A 21,942-nucleotide genomic window follows, 5' to 3' on the forward strand; every position below is an offset into this window, starting at 1 on the left:
GGGTATGGACAGAGACAGGCAAAGGCGATAGGTTGGGAGGGAGACAGTAGGGTAAGTCCGAGCCCACCTTCAGACCCGCCGGCACCACCGCACTCCCTCCACAACGAGACCAGAGGCAGGCCAGCTTCACTTGCCGGCCTGTTTGTGCTACAGCGGCCTGTTCCGGCCTTGCCATGCCTTGTCTGCCTGCCTCTGCCTTGACCCCATGCCTGCTAGCCCTTGTTGCATTTGCCCCTGTGTCCATCCCTGGGTGTGCGCTGCCGCTCGCCACGTCGCCACAGGGCGAATCCCCCTTAGCTGTGGCCGATATTTTAAACCACCCATTAGCCACTGTGGCTAATCCATGTTTTAGTGGATTTTTTTTTACCAGTTTTAGACGAATTTTGGGTGATTTTAGCACAGAATTCAACCTTCGTTGAGACGGCCGCCATTTTGCATGTTTTGATTCCGGGAATCACGCGTGATTTCGTACAAGCTTATATATACTGACTTTAGTAGTTTTAAACTAGTTTCTAGTAAAAATAAAAAAATAAAAAAAATAAAAAAAACGACCGAAAGTACGCATGATTCTCGTCTCAAATTTTTATTTAAATTTTTTTGAAAAAAAAATATTTCTTTTTTCCCGGAATGATTCGGTGCTACATGCTTCGTTGGGTCAGTGGTTGCCAGGTGAGTTTTGACACAATCAGTAGTAGTACGAGTTTGTTTGGATGAGAGAATTTGTTTGGATGAGTGAGTTTAATGTGTGACTTTGGTTGGTTGGATGAGTGAGTGAGTTTGATGTGTGAGATTGATGTGTGACATTGGTTGGAAGTGCGAGTTTGATGTGTGAGATTGGTTGGATGAGTGAGTTTGACTGGCATGAGGTTGGTCCAATCCTGGTCCACAACCACCCCCATCCCCCACGACCTCCTACTAAAGGCACAATGACCATACACCACACACACACACACACACACACACACACACACACACACACACACACACACACACACACACACACACACACACACACACACACACAATCTCCACCTCCCCTGATGGTCGTTAATTCAACCAATCTCACACGTCAAACTCACTCATCAAACCAATCTGAACAATCCAACTCACTCATCCAACCAACCTCATCCATCAAACTCACACATCCGCCTTAAAATTAACTTATTTTTTCATATTGCTAAAAAAAAAAAACTTTTGAATCAAATATGTGGCTATTTCCTTTCTCCTGTGGCTAATCATTCTAAACCTGGATTAGCCACAGTGGCGAATTCCTTTTGAAAGCCAGAACACACCCAGCATCCATAACCATGTGAGCCAGGATCATCGCGCAAGTTGCGGGTACTGACCTGCAGGCAGCCCTGCCGACCATTGTGTTTGCTTGCGTCGTTGCCTATCCAGTGTTCTGCAGGGACTGCCCTGCAGGCAGCCGCACACGGGGACTGCATTGGTGCAGCCCGTGCACTGTTTGTGTTCATACCTGCATTTGTTTCATGAGCCAGAGACTGCATTCGGGCAGCCTGGCTCCCTGCCTCAAAAATGGACTGTGGTATGGCATATGGCATGCCGGGTTGGGGTGAGTTGCATCCAGCAACTGAAGACATGAAAAAGGTTCTGTGACAGACGACGGGACCTTTTGAACAGGCTCCAAAGACATCTGACCTTCAGTTGCGGAGTGCTCACCCTCATAGACCGACTAACTTTGCCATGCCCTTTTTCTCCACAGAGTCCATCAGTCCTGGGCCATGGTTTAGTGTAAAATGTATAAGGTTAAGTTAAGTTTAAAAAAAATTGTAAATGAGTTTTGCTCCCCCTGCATGTTTGTCGTAGCGCCGGCAATTATAGTTAAATCGTCTGTACGAGTGAGTTTGTTTAGTTAGTTACTCAGCCCATAGGTTATTTACTTTTGGGACACGGATACCCCAAATGTCACACTCAGGGATCCGAAGGTAAATCGTACTAGGGGAAACTTACACATGAAGGCACACGAAAATTTGACGACTCGGGACGAGTCTGTAAAAAGGGGAGGGGGTAGTGTTACGGTTGTGGAAATTCACAGAACACCATTCAGGTTTCCCAGAGATCAGTTACGTCGGTAAGTGTGTGTTCCAGGTTAGATTTCCCACCAATGTCTAACGGGATTTTATTCGTGCACCGGGCTGTGCATCTTTGAGTTAGCCGTTATTCTTTTGCGATCTTTATTTAAACCAACGAACAACATCGCCGTGCATCCACCAATCGGCAGCGAGCTGCCCTGCCCCCTTCCCTTCACACCAAGCGCGGGGAAAATAGGCGGGAAAAACCCCACAGGCTCTGCAAGAGCTTTTGTTCTGCCAATCCTGCCCGCGTTCTCAGACGGTTCCCGACGCGGAAACCGTCGTAGCATGGACCGTGGAGGATGGTGTTCGGAAGCAGGGGTAGTGGTGAAGATGGTGGTGGTTGTTGTGAGGGAAATTGTAGCGTGGTTGGCGTTGTGACGTACTTGGTGGCGGTTGTTGTTTGCGTGTAGGTTTGTTGCATGCTTGGCGTTGCGGCGTACTTGGTGGAGGTTGTTGTTTGCGTGTAGGTTCAAAATAACGATAGGTAAAGAAAAAACGGCTCTATCAAAGGGTCGCAGCCCGGTGAACACGAATAATTCCCATTAAACAATGGTGGGGAAATCTAATTGAACACAGACTTACCGGGATAACTGATCTAAGGAACCTATATGGTGTTCTGCGAATTTCCACAGCCGTAACAATATATATATATATATATATATACATACATATATACACACATTTTTTTTTCCTATAGGAGTTTTTCATCGTGATTTCAGATCTGACAATGTTTTTTTCACAATACTCGTTCTGTAAAATGTAAAATTAAAAAAACAAACCTCTTCGGGAAGGCCCCTAAAAATTCTGCTGAAATCTACTGAAAGGGGCGTAACCCACATGACATCAACTGCAGGACGACAAAGGCTGCACGTAAATTATCGGGTTGGTGGTCTACGTGATTCTATTGGCTTCCTGTGCATTTCCACATTCGATTGGTCGACTCAATCACTTCGTTCATTTCTGCTTTAAAAAAAAAATCAAACATTTGGTTTTGAATAATGGATGACATGAACATTGATTTGTCTGGTAGCGACAGTGAGTGTGAGAGAAATGAAGGATTTTGCTCTGAATCACATGGAGAATTGTCGGATAACGCAGTCACGGGAGGTGAAGTTCAGGCAGCTGGAAATGGAATACAGCCTTACCAGTTTGAGCCTGAAGCAGGACAAGCAGAGGAAAATGGCAATGAAATTCCCGGAGTTCATGATGATCGGGAGGACATCGAAGGAAGACTTGGCAATAACAACTGGTTAGACTAAATCCTATTCGTAATTCAATAATGTAAATTCGAATTGCATACTGCTCGATATCAGAAATATTTCAGTGAGGTGACGTGACCAGCACAGCGCAGCAAACATGTTGCTCCACGGCGAATGAATCACAAACAAGGCCAGCGCATGTCATTAGCCGTATCTCTCCGCGCATAAAACGAAGCAATCTCGCTGTCCGGATACGATGAAAACTTGTGTGCAGAACACACCTTGCGACAAAATTGTCAAGAGTGGTCCGATAAATCTGACGTTCTGTTGCATATTTATTTATTTTATTTATCTCCGCCATCAAAGATGGATGGAGGTTTCTGTTTTCACCCCTTTCTGTTTGTTTGTTTGTTTCTTTGTTTGTTTGTGAACAGTATTATGGAAAAACTCCTCGACGGATTTCGACGAAACTTGGGGGGGGGGGATTAGGTCTGGTCCAAGGATCATGCCATTAGATTTTGGACTTGGTCCAAAATCCAATATGGCCACTATGGTGGCCAATTTTTAAAATATTTGAATTTTTTTTTTTGCATGTCTACATGTTTTTAGTGATTTCCAACCCCCCCCCCCCCCCGAAAAAAATAATGTTAGAGAAAAAAAAAATTTTGCAAAATTTTTTCAACAAAATTTCGATTTTTTTTTTTGCAGTTCCACATGTTATAAGTGATTTCCAACAAAAAAAAAACATTGCAAAATTAGAATTGCGGCTGATTTTGGAACTTCAGGTGGATATACCCACATAAAATCAATTTCTGTCTCAAGGAATCTAGTTATGACGAATGAATTGAGTATGTAAAAGTTAAAAGTAAAAGGGAAAGTTGCAAACTATAACTCTGTGAGCACTGTTGACGTCAAATGGAATGAATAGGATATCAGGTTCATTTGAGTGACCTAGCAGTATTGGCCACGGAGGTTTCGCACTCTACCGAGTGCTCCCCCTCTAGTTCCTACTGTCGTCATGTAGTGCCAATAGAAAACAATGAAGAAAAGAGAATAATAAAAGAAAGCTACAGCACTTCAGATTTATTGGACTAGTCGGACGGACGACGGATTTATCGGACTAGTCTAGACTCTTGAGTTGATAAGTAACTTGTATTAGCATGCACACAATGTACAAGTCAATGCGTAAGAGTCCCGAGGCTATGAGGCCGTGTAATAGGACAGATAAATTTGTCTTTCATAGCTGTGCCAACATATTTTTCCCTGTTCATTTATTACAGCATTTTGGCTAAATGTTAATGAATAGCAGGCCAATGGAAGCAGTACCTTCACTTTAGAATAAACCCATATATGTCGAGTGCAGCCATACCTGACTTGCATGTATGTGGAATCGTACCTATCTCAGCAGGCTGGTTTCAACGAACAATTCAATAAGCTACAAAATGTGGGTGCAGGTTTTTCACATTGTTTGATTTTAAAATTATCTCCTTGTGCCTTGAAATGATGCAATATTAATCTTTAGTATTTTACTTGTATGTCCCTGTAAGCTTCTTTTTTAATGGAAAGGTTCAACAGTTACATTTAATATTTTGTGGACATGGTATATCCCTTTATAGTGCATACATGTAGTGGATTTGTACACGACTCCGACAAGGTAGTAAAAGGATAAATAATTACCTCGTGGTTGTTGTGCATACATGGCTCAGAAGCAGAATTTCTTTTCCGCGAAACAATCACAGGAATTAAGACGATCAGTGAGATAGCAAACACATGTGCACAATGCATTTGTATGTACTTTATACGGCACGCGACATCTAGTCAATCCACTCTGTGCGGTTCTGCAGATGACGTGAAGGCTGCGGTTCGCTGAAGTCAACTTTTTTAAGGGGCGGGGCATAGCAAGTTGTGAAAACCACCAGAAATGTTCGAAATATTGGTCGAGTTATCCCATTTTTTATTTTAAAAAAGAAACATGGGTGATTTCTTCACTAGGAAGGTCAAGTTAATATATAAATAACCAGAAAGTTTTGAGTGTCATGGGACCTTTAAGTCCTCACTGTCCAGAAGTTCGCATATCGCAGTTACGATTATTCGCAATTTAGTTTTAATGGCCAATTATTCAATTAGCACCAACGAATTTTGCCTTTCCGCAATGTCATTGCAAGGAAAAACACAAAGAGAAGAGAAGAGAAAAAAGAAAAGAAAAAAAAAAAAAACGTAAGTGTGTGGCCGTACGTGCAAAAAAAAAACTTTCAAAACCACACAGGCCGTCCCTTCGCTCTCGTAAACGACGACTGGATTGGGGAATTGTGTTTATCTATAAATGCGGATAAGAAATCGAGAAATTATTAGAATACAGCAAGTCATCACTATCGAAAAGTAGTGCGTGCCCGTACGGAATGTTCACATCATTCCACGAATTATCGCTTGCATTGAAGTAACAACTGCTGTGATACTTATAGAGACAGAGTTAATTAAAATCAAGTTTACCTCCCTGTCTTTGCTTGCCATGACATTCGCTGCCATTTACCATTGGCACTCCTACCCCACGGTAACTAAGGCACCGATCGATCCCCATCGTAACCAGCACAGCACGTGACGTCATCGTCGGCCGGCCGTGCACCAGCCTACGCAGCCACGCCCAGGCAGCAACGTGTCCTGTGATTGGTAACTAAATGGCGCATCGGCCACGCCTACGCAGTACGTGTCCTGTCATTGGTTGGTAAATAAATGGCCATAACTTGGGAATCACTTGTCTGGTTAATATCTAACCTTGAAAAGGCACATCCTCAGGTCCCCAGCAATACAGCTGGCAAGTTTCAATTAGATCGGACCAGTGGTTGTCAGGAAACAGCGGTCAGACACATAGAAACATAGAAACATAGAAACATAGAGACATAGAAACATAGAAACACAGAAACACAGAAACACACAGAGATAGCTGGAATTATAGATAGATTAAATGAGGTCAATGAGATGACAAATGAAGGGGTTGAATGCAGACTGCAGAGCAATGAGTAAGGAAACCCGTCGTTGTGAATCGTTTTTACCACCAAATTGAGATGTATTTCGTTGGCAAGCATGTTGAGTAGAGCTGAATTCCTTAACACTTCCAAAGGCCACAGCATTTTGACAATTGGAAACAAAAAAAAGTTGTGCACTTTTTTTGATAAATTATTTTTGGAACAATTTTTCTTCAATAAATAAATAATAATAATAATAATTGTCTCCATGTACATTGTACACACCTTTATCTCGTTAGCACCTCTTCATAAACAACATCGCTGAGGAAACGGCGCTTCTTCTTTGTTTCCTCGTCCAGGGCAAGAATACGGAGGCTTTTAATGGCCAATTATTCAATTAGCGCAAACGTATTTTGCCTTTTCGGGAGAGAGGGAGGAGAGAGGGTTGAGAGAGGGTTGAGAGAGGGTTGAGAGAGGGTTGAGAGAGGGTTGAGAGAGGGTTGAGAGAGGGTTGAGAGAGGGTTGAGAGAGGGTTGAGAGAGGGTGGAGAGAGGGTGGAGAGAGGGTGGAGAGAGGGTGGAGAGAGGGTGGAGAGAGGGTGGAGAGAGGGTGGAGAGAGGGTGGAGAGAGGGTGGAGAGAGGGTGGAGAGAGGGATGAGAGAGGGATGAGAGAGGGATGAGAGAGGGATGAGAGAGGGAGGAGAGAGGGAGGAGAGAGGGAGGAGAGAGGGAGGAGAGAGGGAGGAGAGAGGGAGGAGAGAGGGAGGAGAGAGGGAGGAGAGAGGGAGGAGAGAGGGAGGAGAGAGGGAGGAGAGAGGGAGACCCGTTAATGGCGAACGCGGCTGAGTTTCTCTTCCCCATCGACCACGGCTACGCAGCAACGCTTCCTGTCATTGGTTGATAAAAAAAAATGGCCGCAGCAACGGTTCCTGTCATTGGTTGGTAAATAAATGGCCATAACGTGGGAAGCACTTGTCCGATTAATATCAAACCTTGAAAAGGCACATACTCAGGGCCCCAGCAATATACCTGGCAAGTTTCAATTAGATTGGACCAGAGGTTGTCGAGAAACAGCGGTCTCTCTCACACACACACACACACACACACACACACACACACACACACACACACACACACACACACACACACACACACACACACACACACACACACACACGTACATACATAAACTAATCAATATACACACAGCGATGTTTATTATTGATTGTGATGAATTCCCTAATTATTACGTTATACAATGTTCAGGATTACAGTCATTAATATCAGAGCAATTTAGTAATTTTTGACGTTCGTGTAAATAAACGGAAATCGTATGTAACAGAATTAAAAACAAGTCCACTTCGCCATTCGTGACGTCGAATTCCAATTGTCATGTCAATTCAGCCTCGACGGAGTCCATTTACGTCATACCAGCTGTGGTGGGCACGAGAACCGTTTTCGGAGCACTATGTATAGCGTATGACGTCACCACGGGGAAACTTCCGGCTCATTCCGATTGAATGACGCCTGCGTCATCGCGGGGGCTTCTTGGAGGGAGTGCTGTGGGCTGAGCACGTGTGTCGTGTGGACGTGCGGTTCTGTGATCGATTGGGAGAGAGCAGTGGGTGGAGCATCGTGCGCAGGAAGGGCAGGAGTCTCGTGGCGCACGTGGCACTGGGTTAGGAGCAGCGTTTGTTCGGAATGCGGGGGATACTCCCTTGGTCATTTGGACGTAAAAGGTGGACGGAGGGAAGTAGAAGGAAGGGCATTCGGCAGAGCGCATACCTTCGTCCGGATCCAGATTTGGATCTCCACCAAAATCGAATCAAATGGTCCTCCTCACACACCCAACATGTCCACCAAGTTTCATCCGAATCCGTCCACAACTTTTTGAGATATCGTGCGATATACCCTTTTTGGCCCTCATCTCTCAATGGTGAAGAATTACTTTAAAAAATTCTAGTAGTCGGATCCGGATCCGGATCCGGATCTTCACCAAAATCTAGTCAGTTCGTCCTTGTCACACACTGAACCTGTCCACAAAATTTCATCCGGATCGCTCCACAACTTTTTGAGATATCCTGTACACAAATAGACAGACAGAGAGGGGTGAAAACAACGTCCTTCACCTTCCTTCGGTGGCAGTGGTAAAAATCAATGAACCTTCAACTTAAAGGAATGGTATGGACAAATAGTCATGACAGCAGATGGACAGCTATTGTGTTGTGTCTCAATCCTGATGTCTGACTGGTGTTGTGGTCGTTTTCCTTCACCATGGAAGGTGGATGGAGGTCATGTTCACCTCCCTGTCACTGTCTCAAGGTGAGCACGATATCTCAAGAACACATTAATGGACCTTCTGGGAAGTAAGATCATTCAAACAACATCATACCACCCTGACAACCCCTGTCAGTGGAAATAATTAAGGGTACTCCAAACATGGCCAACCAATGTGAAATGAAGGCATGGGCTACAGACTTGATAGGTATGTCTGGGATTGGAATAACTTCCACCGAGCGAGCGAAACAGTTGATGCATGCGACATGGAGGGAGTGGGCCAACAATGTCAATATGCACCTGATCACATCTGGCATCTGCTGTTGTAAAGATACCTAATGGTGGTCTTGTGTGACGATGTACGTTGACATTGCAAAAAAAAAAAAAAAAAATTTCGTCAAAGCTCGAACATCTCATTTGATGCCGAGCCAGACATAACGTTCAGTCAATAAGTGCTGTGGAGCTGTGTTGATCAGGTTTGGACTGCAGGACAAAAGTCAGTGGCATATGATTAGTATGGATGCTGAACTAAGGTCCCTCTAAGAAATGCCGAAAGTGTTTGATGTCAGGTAGATGGCGAAGAGTTCACGTCCAAAAGTGCTGCAGCGAGTCCCAGCAGGTTGCAGACGCTTGGAGAGAGATTGGGTTAACTCTCTCCGTCTGTGTTGCTGTCGTACACCTCCAACTCCCACATCTGATGCATCTGTTAGACAAATTGTTGCATCTGCCTTCGGATTAACACAAAGAGTTGCTTGAGAAAACGCAAACTTAACCTCGTTGAAAGTAGTGAACAATTTCTCACCAGGGGTGATAGCCTGATTCTTCTTGTTCGGAAGGCGAGTCAGTCAAAAGCTGGACGATGTTGGCACAGCAGGGATGAAACGCCTATAAAAATTGATAAGACCAATACATTATCTCAACTTGCATAGCGAGTCAGGTGCTGGGAAGTCTTGGATGGCTTGAACTTTGTCGAGTGGACAGATACAATTCTCATCGACGACGTGACCCAGGAATGAAAGCAATTATAAAATATATAAAAAACTGGCGCTTGGTTGGGTTGATAACACCATACTCAGAAAGGCAAGCAAATAAAAGTTGCAGATGTTCTTTATGCTCTTTTTGAGACTCACAAGCACCAAAAAGATAGTCTACACAAGCGTAGATAAAAGGGAAACCACGAATCACACCTTCAATGAATCGTTGAAATGTCTGCCGCATTTCTTAGTCGAAAAGGCATACACAAAAACTCTAATAGGCCAAAGGTGTGATGCTTACAGTCTTGGGGATGTCAGCAGTCTCAACAGGAATCTGATGGTACACTCGCACCAATTCAAGCTTTGCAAATACTCGCTTCCCAAGTAAAGTTGAAACAAAATCCTGCAAATGCGGTATGGGGATGCAATCATGGATGGTGCAGTAGTTGAGAGCTTGAAAGTCAAAATGAGTCTCCAGTCACCTGGCATCTTTTTCAGTACTATATGCAAGGGGGAAGCCCAGTTTCTGCTGAATGAACTAACTATTCCAAGATCAAGGATGTGGTCAAACTCCGCTTTTGCAATGTTGAGGCGATCAGGAACAAAGCAATAAGGACGAATAGCCACTGGAAGTCCACGCATCTCAATACGATGAGTAACAGTGCTTTACTGCAGTCTCAGTACAAATAGGACGTGTGATTTTCTTGAACTCTTGAGTGGGGTGTCAAAACGGGTAGTACCATTTTGATGAAGGGACAGTTTTCACCCTACACAAAACGTTTTCATCCCATTCCTTCAAGCAGCGTATGGGAGGTGATCCTTTTGGCAGCTGGGCTGGTGGCAGAGTCAGTTAGCTTATGGTGTTTGACATCCACAAGCAAACCAAACTGTCTCAGGAAATCTGTCCTAATGACGGGTGTGGGTAAGTCCGTGACAATAAAAATCCAGCAGGAAACTCATCGAAGTCTAAGGTGTCAAGAGTGAGAAACTGCTCATCATATGTTGGGATGGGAGAATTGTTAACAGCTTGCAAGTTGACTGACGGTGGTGAAGACTTGCATTTATCCTCCGAGGATAGAATGCTTGCCTCAGCACCAGTTTCAACCAGAAAGCATGTGCCAGTGTTCTTATCCCTGACGTAAAATAGGCGACTCATGTTTACACCAGGCTGACTTACCACCACTAGTCGCTGGCCATGTTATTTCCCTGGTTGAAAGAAGGGTGAGTGGTGAAAGAGCAGGGAGGGAGGAATGCACTTATATGCATCCGAGCCAAAACATCAATGATACCAGCATTCGTCTTCAAAGTGGCATCGTGAGTTCTGGCTGTGATGCGCGACGATCTATGCTATTGTGTATTACATTGGGTATAGTTTTGGTTTTGCTTCTCCTTTAGACGACAAGTAAGAGCATTCACCTGAGCTGTGAACTTTGTTGCCCTACCTGTTGCTGCAGGTGTTGGATGTCTGTGCTGGCTGGAGAATGTCGTTTCCGTTACTTGAGTGGCAACTGCCCCGAAAGTGGAAACAGGTGCGACAACTTCAACGATCTTGTCGGCAATGTCGGCGAGTTGCTCGATGCTCACCAAATCACCGGTAGATGCCAGGAGTAGTTGTGGATTGCTTGGAAAACGTTGGAAGACAAGTTGAGGATTTTCTCCTCCAAGGTGTCCCCGAAGAAATGCCTCATCTTTTCATCTTGTGGAGTGACTGCGACATTTTTTTTTTTAAACAAATAAAAATAAAAATATTTTAAAAAATTCACCGAATACCTCAGAGACCAGGAATTGATGCAGGCATTTTTGTTTGGATGCAGAGGTTTGGAACATCAGTTCCACCTTCAGCTTCTCATGGGGTTGGTGCTTAGTGGTTCAATGATTAAGTCACAAACCCCCTGTGCATATTCAGAGGAAGCAAAATGAGTTGTTGTTCGTCTTTCGGCTGCTCCCGTTCGGGGTCGCCACAGCGGATCATCCGTTATGATCCGCATACTGATTTGGCATAGGTTTTACGCCGGATGCCCTTCCTGACGCAACCCTGGTCGCCTCTTACGACACAGGGATAAGGATTGGGTTTCGCCATGATTCGGGGCTGCCATACACCCTCTCATTGTGCGGCCCAGTGCAGAGCTCCCGTCTTCAAGCGATCCTCCAACCCAAGCCTCCGAGTAGCCGGATTACAGGCGCACGCCACTACGCCCGGTAGAGGAAGCAAAATGAGTCTGAGGTGGTAATCCCCCTTGTGAGGAACTGAGTCTCAACTTTAGTTGGGTCGTTTGGACAAAACTGAGGTACTTTTAAACTCGCAGCCGACACATGTAAAATGATGTCGCTGGAGACCGTGAAGCCAAATCCTCATATATCATTGTGTTTAAATCACGTTGGGGTCACCAATGCAGAAATTGTGAAGATGAAAAATTCAATTCCTCTTCACCCTTGATTGGGTGGATTGAAAAACAATTGGCATAAATGTTGACTCATGAAAACTTGGCTTCAAGTTCATTATAAAACTATCTTCACTTGGGAATCACGATGGGAAACAAATGGCGAGCAGTATTGAGAAAAGCAAATAAATTGCAAAATCCATGATTTAAAAAAAAACAAAAATCCAAGACCTCAGAGACAAACTCAAGGAAGACGTGGAATGTCCGTGAATAAAATAAGAACACTTCTGGCAATCTCAAGTATTGTGAAAAAAATTCAAGTGATAAAGTAGAATCCACAACTAGGTTGTACTCGAATAAGAAACGTCCCAGGAAAAGTAATACCATGCTTCATGGTAAGTCATACGACTATCGGAATGGTGAAGCAGGTGGCAGGAGACCACCTCATCAAATGCTCTTGTATCCACCCTGAGTTCAACCATCAGTTTTCACCCCATCTCTTGAAGCGGTTTCAGAAGAGTAAGAATCAAATTGATAACTGACATCTTCACAAATACAAAGAAATTTACAATTATTTGAATCACACAAACCACAGCTTCATAAATATGTTAATTTTATTTCTTACAAGGAAAACCGATAACAAAAACGCTTTGCAAGTTCGCTCCTTCGATCTCATCTTGCAGAAAAATGTAGACAATTCAATGTTTATACAAAGATAAACAGCATTTTGCATCCAACGCAAGTCTTCTTGCAAACTGCAAGTGTTAGCCATCTGGCTTGACTGACAAACGTTCAGAACATAAGCTAACAAACAAAATGTACAGCCTCTTACCTTTTTACAAAGCAGACAAACAAAGGGGGCAGGGGACAAGCGGAGGGAGAAGGGTGGGAGTAAGGGGGAGGGATGAGTGGGTGGGGGAGGCGGCAGGGCGGGTGGGGGGGGGGGGGGGTGGCAGCGGGAAGAGTGAGTGAGGGGAAGGCGGCGGGACGAGTCGGTTGGGGAGGGGAGACGAGTGGGTGGTGGTGGTGGGTTGTGAGGTAATAAGCGAGAATGTAGGTGGTGGGGGGAGGAAGTAAAAAGGAAGGTTAGGTGGAGGGCAAAAAATTGTCAAAGTTTTGAAATTATGGAGTGAACCAAAGGGAGGGAGGGGGTAGAGGAGTGTAAGATGCAAATACATTGTCCGTTTGAATAGGTTAACGTTCAACCATATTGCAGATGAAGACAGTCGATGGTAAAATAAATAAATAAAGCAAAACGACTCATTCAAACATTCCTCAACTTACAAACCCTCCATTGTTCAGCTCTGTATCCAAATAAATCTTTCCTTCTGCTCTGTATCCAAATCTTAATGCTTCAGACTTGGTGCAGTCAGTGACAATGAAAAACTTCACTTTTCTTGTATCCACAATCTTACCAGCTTTGTAACACATTCGACATCAATATCCAAATAACCAAATGTAACAGAGAAAAGAAATCCCATGATGTGGCTGCAGGTTCAAATCCGAGTCGAGTATTTAACTTCCTCAAAAAATATTCCTGAGAACCCCCACAAGAACCTAATTTGACGATGCACCTTCGTGCCAACTTAATATCACCCCCCTCCCCTTCAACCCCCAAATTAACCTTCTAACCTCAAATTAACAAAATTACAAATGCATACAGCAAGAAAAATTCAGCTCTATCCTGAGATTCATCTGCGAGAATGAAACCGTTTTTGAGGCAGTGGATGTGTAGGAATGAAGGTGAAAGGTGGAAAAAAAATTGAAGGGGTGGAAGGGGGTGATGGTGGTGAAGAGAAATTAAACCAAAAATTATCCTTTCGTTTTTTTCAAGGCATTTATCAACTCTGTTTAATATGTACACAGTCCAGAATTCTGAAGGAGGCAGTTACCTGCAAACATCGTGTTCGACAAATCCACCAAAGTTGACACCTGCATGAAAAGACATGCGCTTCCGGCCGATTCAATTCCATCTGCCGATTACAACAGGCTAGTCAGGTTGAGGTCACAAGCAGGTGACATACTTTACCATTTAATGTTACATAAGGAGTCCTTAGCAGAACCCATAATGATCAAAATGCTTTTTGAAAAGCAATCATTCCTTGGACTTGTGGAATAGGATTGGTGAGCACGGGAGGGGTGAGGAAGTAATTAGTCAGGAAAAGTGGTGCTGATGAGAGTTTGCAGACAGCATAATTATATTCCTGGCCTCAACTCCAAATCATCCACCGAAATGACATGGTTTGGCATGGATGGAAGTGGCTGCTGGAGAATCTCTTTCCCAAACCAGCGAGCAAGGGCCGGATGAGGTGTGGGGGAATGGCGTGACCCTCCAGTCACAGAAGGGGTGCCACGGCCAGCCCGTGCAGCTCTCAACGCTCCTGGAACTGCAAAGTGTGTCTGTGAGGTTGCAGCTGGTGATGACAGAGGTTCAAAACAAAATGGGAAGGGAAGTTTCTGATGAGGTGATCAAGAATGAGGTCTTCAAGCTATGTACTAGTCCTAAAAAAGGTTCCACACTCAAAGCCAACTTACAGAAGCCTCCAACGTGATGGAAGAAGTTAATGTCAAAAACTGGAGAATACCTTAAAATGTAATGGAAGCATTGCTTTTGTATTACAAGCAATAAAAAATTTTAAACTAGAATGGAACTCTGAAATTGATAGATATGCCTCTGCCCACATTATTATTGAAGGCTTTTATGTTAAAAAATAATAATAATAATAAGTGCCGTGAAAGCACGTGACCGATGACGCCATGAATTCACCTCCCCCCCCCTTCCCCGCTTTCCCCCTACAATTTAGCCCAAGATTGCCCTCAAAAATTTTCATACTGATTGGATAAAGCATTCGATGTATGCAATTGTGACGTCATTATGAAGCCACCTGACATCAAGAAATCACATTTCTTTTCCATGGGGAGTACTTGACATGTGCTATGTTTCAATTTTTCCCATGGAGTGGTTTCAGAGTTTCAGAGGTCCAAAGTTTTTCCTTTTTTCCAATATGGCTGTCACATCACATGTCCTGTGATATAATTATCATTAAAACATTCTACATGAGTAGTTGCACCTATGGTAAGGATTTTGTGTCAATCAAATAAGCAGTTTCAGAGAAAACAGAAAATCAGCACGAACGTACGGTGTACAACCTGAAAACAATGCCTCCGGTGACTTCGTCAATGGAGGCATAAAAATGCAAAAAGATGGAGGGATAGTACACCGCAAAGTATGTAAACAAGGTTGGGATGGTTACAATGAATTATCACGGGGAACCATCCCTACATCTTTCGTTGAATAATTGTTGTTTCTTGTCCATCCCGACATCCATTTGCAATGAGAGTGAATGTTGATCGCTTCCATCTATGAATTTAACCAGTGAAATATTAAACTGCAAACACAAACACTACACATTCCACGAGAAAGCGTCGTTTGTAGGCACAACCATTATTCAAAGAAAGATGCAGGGATGGTTTCACATAATTTGTGACCATCCATACTTTTTGGAGTTCCATCCCAAGATCCATTCACATCTTTTAAAGGTTTTTAATTTTTTTTTAGCTTATCTGGAATGTATATTCCAGATAAGGTATTGTCATCGTGCACCGTCCGTCTCCTTTTTCGACTTCTCCGGTCAAACCGCTGGGCCGATCCGGCTGAAATTTGGCAGTAATGTTCCTCTCGTGACTGGTAACAGGAATTGCGAAGCTCATTCCGGTCACATGACTTGAAGAAGGTCAAACTGGCCGACTTAGTACATTTCTTCAAAAATTTTCTTCTTCAGACCCACCAGTCAGAATGATACCAAATTTGGGTTAAACATTAGGACAGGGTCCTGATGTTAAATTGTCTGTCATTCTGATCATGTGACCGGAAGTGTGTCAAAATGGCCGACTTACTCAATTTTGTGAAAAAAACAACTCTGATAACAAACCGGAGATATATATTAGTTTGCTTTAACGCACACTCCAGTCGATACCGGAACCAAAATTAAGAATAACAACCTTTCTCACCCACCGTGTTTCGTTTAGTTTCTAGGCTTTGCCCATTTCATATTAAAAATAACCCGATGTACATACATGAAGCAAAAATGTGCGCACGACTTATGTGCATTTATAATACATCATGGTTATATATCTGGTATCATTCCAATTGCACTGGGCCATGGACTAACACCCAGGCCTAAGGCCCGAGGCCTGCCGATCTGCACCGCTTCATGCAATGGTGGCATATGATTTTATTTGGGTGGAGTTAGGCCAGCTGTCCAGCCAATGGGTGCAGAGCAGAGGGGTGGAATCGGGGAAGCTGAACACCGACCCATGTATAATACTTGATATTTTCTCAGTTTAAAAAGGGCATAACTGTGAAAAATTGATGAAATGTCCTGAAACTCAAAATTGTTCTGTACCTTATCAGACTAAAGCCATGCACCAAGTTTCACTTGAATATGTTAAAGGATATGGGGGTGGGGTAGAGGAAAAAAAAGGTCGGAAAAAAACCCACAGGTGGGACAGACAGATGGACTAACATAGGAGAGCAAACCAATAGTTCCCTTCGGTGAAAATGGAAGGGAACTAATAAGAGTGAAAGAGTTTAAAGGGTCTGAAAATGGTCAAAAGGGGTCTAAGGGTCTGAAAATGGTCAAAAGGGGTCTAAGGGTCTGAAGATGGTCAAAAGGGGTCTAAGGGTCTGAAAATGGTCAAAAGGGGTCTAAAGGTCTGAAAAAGGTACGTTTCAATAGTACGTAATTAATCTATTTATAATTCCAGCAATGTGTGTGTGTGCGTGTGTGACCGCTGTTTCTCGACAACCTCTGGTCCGATCTAATTTAAACTTGCCAGGTATATTGCTGGGGCCCTGAAGATGTGCCTTTTCAAGGTTTGATATTAATCGGACAAGTGCTTCCCAAGTTATGGCCATTTATTTACCAACCAATGACAGAACACGTTGCTGTGTAGGCGTGGCTGATGCGCCATTTAGTTACCAATCGCGGGACACGTTGCTGCGTCGGCGTGGCCGTTGGGGAAGAGATCCTCAGCCGCGTTCCCCATTACGGGTTACAATGTACGGACTTCCGGATAGTGATGACTTACTGTATGCTAATAATTTCTCAATTTCTTATGCGCATTTATAGATAAACACAATGACCCAATCCAGTCGTCGTTTACGAGAGCGAAGGAACAGCCTGTGTGGTTGTTTGAAAGTTTTTTTTTTGGGTGGGGGGGGGGTTCACGTACGGCCACGCGAGAGCGAAGGAACGGCCTGTGTGGTTGTTGTTTCTGGCATGCGATTTGAACATTTTTTTTTGCACTACGGCCACGTTCGTACGGGCACTCACTAGTAGATACAATTAACAGACATCACCACGTTCCAATCTATTATATAATGTAAACTGTAGTGTCTGCTTGTGTGTTTGTCTGTCTCCGGTTTACGACGGCTGCTTCCTGCACTGCGTTTGAAAAGCTGCACATGCAGGCAAAGCTCAACATTCAACCAGAAGAAGAGCATGACACCAAACAAGATATATTTTAAACGTATACACACAACATGGAATCGGTTTGTTTTACAGTGCATCAAGATGTGACCTGAGGATTATCACAAAGTTGAACAAACTATGTCAGTGTTGTTAATAACACTGGACGATACTATACGTCACCATTGATAGATAGGGCTAAAGCGATATATAGCACGATATCTTAAAAAGTTGTGGACGGATCTGGATGAAATTTTGTGGACAGGTTCAGTGTGTGACAAGGATGAACTGATTAGATTTTGGTGAAGATTCAGATCCGGATCTGGATGCGAGTTATTTCATTTTCAAAGTGATTCTTCACCATTGAGAGATACGGCTCAAAAACTATATAAAGCATGATATTTCAAAAATGTATATTGGGCCAGATATATTCTCGTGGATCAGGCATTCCAGGGGCGGAGGGATGCGCTCCACTGAGTGCCCTTCTAGTTTACACTATATATTTTACTTGCATGTTTATTTCAATATCAACATGCTTTATATATTTATTTTACATGTTTATTTCAATTGTAATGCGTTTATTTCTGGCTACCGTCAATCTTCCTCAATATCTTCTCAAAGTCCAGCGACTGAACGTCCTCTTTTCTATTAGTCCTTGGTCTGCACAATTGTGGTTTCAACTGTCAGCATTTTACAGGAACCTAACCCCCACAATATTGGAGGGTTTGCTGTATATGTATTGCAAACCATGGTGTCTGTCTGTGTTTGTCATCTGTTCATGGTGGCCACTTCCCGCACTGCGTTTGAAAAGCTGTTGATTGGTTATTTTGCATTTTCATTTCACTTTTGTTGATGTCATAAAGTCAGTCACTTTATTGTCCCTTCCAGTAATCTATAATAATCAACATAAACATCTGGATTCAAGTAGATTTAATACAGATCTTCATGGAGTAACAATTTAAAATATCTATATTTTGCCCTTTTTTCAAGACAAATCCAACCTCTGACACCCGATGTTACACCACCATTTCGCGGTTGGTGGTATAAATAGGTCAGAGCTTGGGCTCTGAGTAAAACCAAGCAAGCAACACAATTAACCTTTTAAAAATCTATGAAATAATTTAAATTGATTGAATGATTTAAACTTTTCCTGTCCCTGGGTAAGGGTACTTTTCCGAATACATGATTCATAGATGTACCCACAGCCCAACTCTCGTTCAAATAGTATGTAATCAAGAGACATTCACACTGGTCCAGCTCAGCTTCACCACCCACGTTTTTTATATATATATATATATATATATATATATATATATATATATATATATATATATATATATATATATATATATATATACATATATACATATACATATACATATACACACACACAGTGGGGAGAACAAGTATTTGATACACTGCCGATTTTGCAGGTTTTCCCACTTACAAAGAATGTAGAGGTCTGTAATTTTTATCATAGGTACACTTCAACTGTGAAAGACGGAATCTAAAACAAAAATCCTGAAAATGACATTGTATGATTTTTAAATAATTAATTTGCATTTTATTGCATGAAATAAGTATTTGATCACCTACCAACCAGTAAGAATTCTGGCTCTCACAGACCTGTTAGTTTTGTCTTTAAGAAGCCCTCCCATTCTCCACTAATTACCTGTATTAACTGCACCTGTTTGAACTCGTTATCTGCATAAAAGACAGCTGTCCACACTCAACCAATCAGACTCCAACCTCTCCACAATGGACAAGACTAGAGAGCTCTCTAAGGACATCAGGGACAAAATTGTAGACTTGCACAAGGCTGGGATGGGCTACAGGACAATAGGCAAGCAGCTTGGTGAGAAGGCAACAACTGTTGGCGCAATTATTAGAAAATGGAAGAAGTTCAAGATAACAGTCAATCTCCCTCGGTCTGGGGCTCCATGCAAGATCTCACCTCGTGGAGCCTCAATGATCATGAGAAAGGTGAGGGATCAGCCCAGAACTACACGGCAGGACCTGGTCAATGACCTGAAGAGAGCAGGGACCACAGTATCAAAGAAAACCATAAGTAACACACTACGCCGTCATGGATTAAAATCCTGCAGCGCATGCAAGGTCCCTCTGCTCAAGCCAGCGCATGTCCAGGCCCATCTGAAGTTTGCCAATGACCATTTTGATGATCCAGAGGAGGAATGGGAGAAGGTTATGTGGTCTGATGAGACCAAAATAGAGCTTTTTGGTTAAAACTCCACTTGCCGTGTTTGGAGGAAGAAGAAGGATGAGTACAACCCCAAGAACACCATCCCAACCATGAAGCATGGAGGTGGAAACATCATTATTTGGGGATGCTTTTCTGCAAAGGGGACAGGACGACTTCACCGTATTGAGGGGAGGATGGATGGGGCCATGTATCGCGAGATCTTGGCCAACAAGCTCCTTCGCTCAACAAGAGCATTGAAGATGGGGCATGGCTGGGTCTTCCAGCATGACAACGACCCGAAACACACAGCCAGGGCAACTAAGGAGTGGCTCCGTAAGAAGCATCTCAAGGTCCTGGAGTGGCCAAGCCAGTCTCCAGACCTGAACCCAATAGAAAATCTTTGGAGGGAGCTGAAAGTCTGTGTTGCCCAACGACAGCCCCGAAACCTGAAGGATCTTAAGAAGATCTGTATGGAGGAGTGGGCCAAAATCCCTGCTGCAGTCTGTGCAAACCTGGTTAAGAACTACAGGAAACGTCTTATCTCTGTAATTGCAAGCAAAGGCTTCTGTACCAAATATTAACTTCTGTTTTTCTGATGTATCAAATACAGTACTTATTTCATGTAATAAAATGCAAATTAATTATTTTAAAATCATACAATGTGATTTTCAGGATTTTTGTTTGAGATTCCGTCTTTCACAGTTGAAGTGTACCTATGATAAAAATTACAGACCTCTACGTGCTTTGTAAGTGGGAAAACCTGCAAAATCGGCAGTGTATCAAATACTTGTTCTCCCCACTATATATATATATATATATATATATATATATATATATATATATATATATATATATATGTATGTATATATATATATATATATATATATATATATATATATATATATATACATATACATATACATATATACATATATATCTTCCTTACCACTCAAATTGACAAATTATTTTATTATTTGCCAACCAACCACCCATCGCTCACTGCAAACGGTTGGTCCTCCAGACCGGCAACAAAATTACTTTCCCACATTCTTCCTTCCCTGTACTTCATTCTTCCTTCGCTGCACATCCACATTCGTTATGCGGGACAAGGCTTCTCGAGTAAGAAGTGGGGTGAGGCGCTTTTCCCATGCGCGTGGAGTGCAGTGTGTTCAGCATGCACAATACAGTGCGCACTATAGACTGAACGTCTGCACGCGAGAGAAGGAGCGTGGGCTCTCGTCGCTGCTTTGGGCGGGTGAAAGTGGGGATGCAGGTGCTCGTGACCAGAACCACAGAATGACGTGGAATTTTCCACAAGCTAAATTGTAGACATTCCCCCATCGGATGTGCACCAATGAGAGGGAGGCTCGCACGAGAGAGATGGGAAAAATGATGTCCTGTGAGGAGAAAGGAGCTCAGAGCTGGTCCTTGTCCTTGTCCTTAAAGCTTTTCTGGGGAGGAGCAGACAAGAGCACAGGCAGAGGAGGGAGGAGAGAAGAAAAGAGCTAATTGTGCGGAGGAGAGCAAGGAGAAAAACCATGTGCTGCGAGGAGAAGAAAGCTCAGAGTGTGGACAGAACAATGTTTCCTAAAAGCTTGTCTGGTGAGGAAGACAGGAGCACATGATGAGGAGGAAAGCAGAACAGAAAACCCAGAATGCAGCTTGGTTCATGTGGAGCTGTTTGACACGGAGGCACAGCAGAAAAGGGGCTGCTTGCCGTTCACATGCCTTGCATGCCAGAAGATTTGCCTACTGGTGATGGACACTCAGAGACGCATCTCAACTCCACTGCCCATCTTTCCCATCCTTCCCGGAGCATATTTGGACCGGCACAGCCCCGTTGGGCTGTGTGAAGTGAGGGCAGGTGTCAACTCCACGCTCCATACTGTTGTTTTCTCTCAGCTCTTCTTCTCCACAGACTGAATGATGGCCATATGTCTTTTGTGTAAATAACATTGTATAAGAATACATGTCAGGGTTAAGTCTGCGCTTTTGTTTGTAAATACTTGCTTCAGTGATTGCTTGCTTTTGTGAATAAAGAACTGTAAATAATATGCTTTTCACCATTGCTTGTGTGTGTAAATAAATAGTTGCTGGTTGCTCTTTCAAATCAGTCTTGGTTGTCCTTTCCTCCATTGGTCTGACATAGGATACAGACATAGTTAGATGGGAAGTTGCACCCCACATGGTTTGCTCTCATTCGCCAGCGTGCACTCACTGCCTCACTTGGCAGTAACCCGAGTGTGTGCTGAGGCCACGAAACTCACTTAATTCAGTCACCTCCTCAGGTAAACAGAGTTCGACGAATAACCCTGTTAAAGTTGACGAGGTTAATTGACGTTTGTGGTTGCTAGCAACCCACTGGACCGCGCTTCCCCTCA

The 21,942-nt window shown here is 43.3% G+C and overlaps 2 protein-coding genes across 3 annotated transcripts in view; both read right to left on the minus strand.

Annotated features, from left to right (window-relative positions):
- The window catches only part of LOC147018208 (uncharacterized), a 239,752-nt gene that overhangs the window by 12,186 nt on the left and 205,624 nt on the right, over positions 1 to 21,942 (minus strand). The window lies entirely within an intron of this gene.
- EIF4ENIF1 (eukaryotic translation initiation factor 4E nuclear import factor 1) overlaps positions 12,487 to 21,942 on the minus strand; it is a 76,731-nt gene continuing 67,275 nt past the window's right edge. Inside the window, exon 20 of one of the 2 annotated variants that reach the window (XM_085897683.1) lies at positions 12,487 to 14,277. In XM_085897683.1, coding sequence (XP_085753809.1) covers positions 14,087 to 14,277 — 191 coding nt within the window. In that variant the 3' untranslated portion in view covers positions 12,487 to 14,086. Of the gene's footprint in view, positions 14,305 to 21,942 lie in introns of both variants that reach the window. The other variant, XM_085897682.1, reaches the window with a different exon arrangement.

The sequence above is a fragment of the Eptatretus burgeri genome, chromosome 10, assembly GCF_056783735.1.
Source record: "Eptatretus burgeri isolate ZD-2024b chromosome 10, Ebu_testis_v1, whole genome shotgun sequence".
Lineage (NCBI taxonomy): Eukaryota > Metazoa > Chordata > Myxini > Myxiniformes > Myxinidae > Eptatretus > Eptatretus burgeri.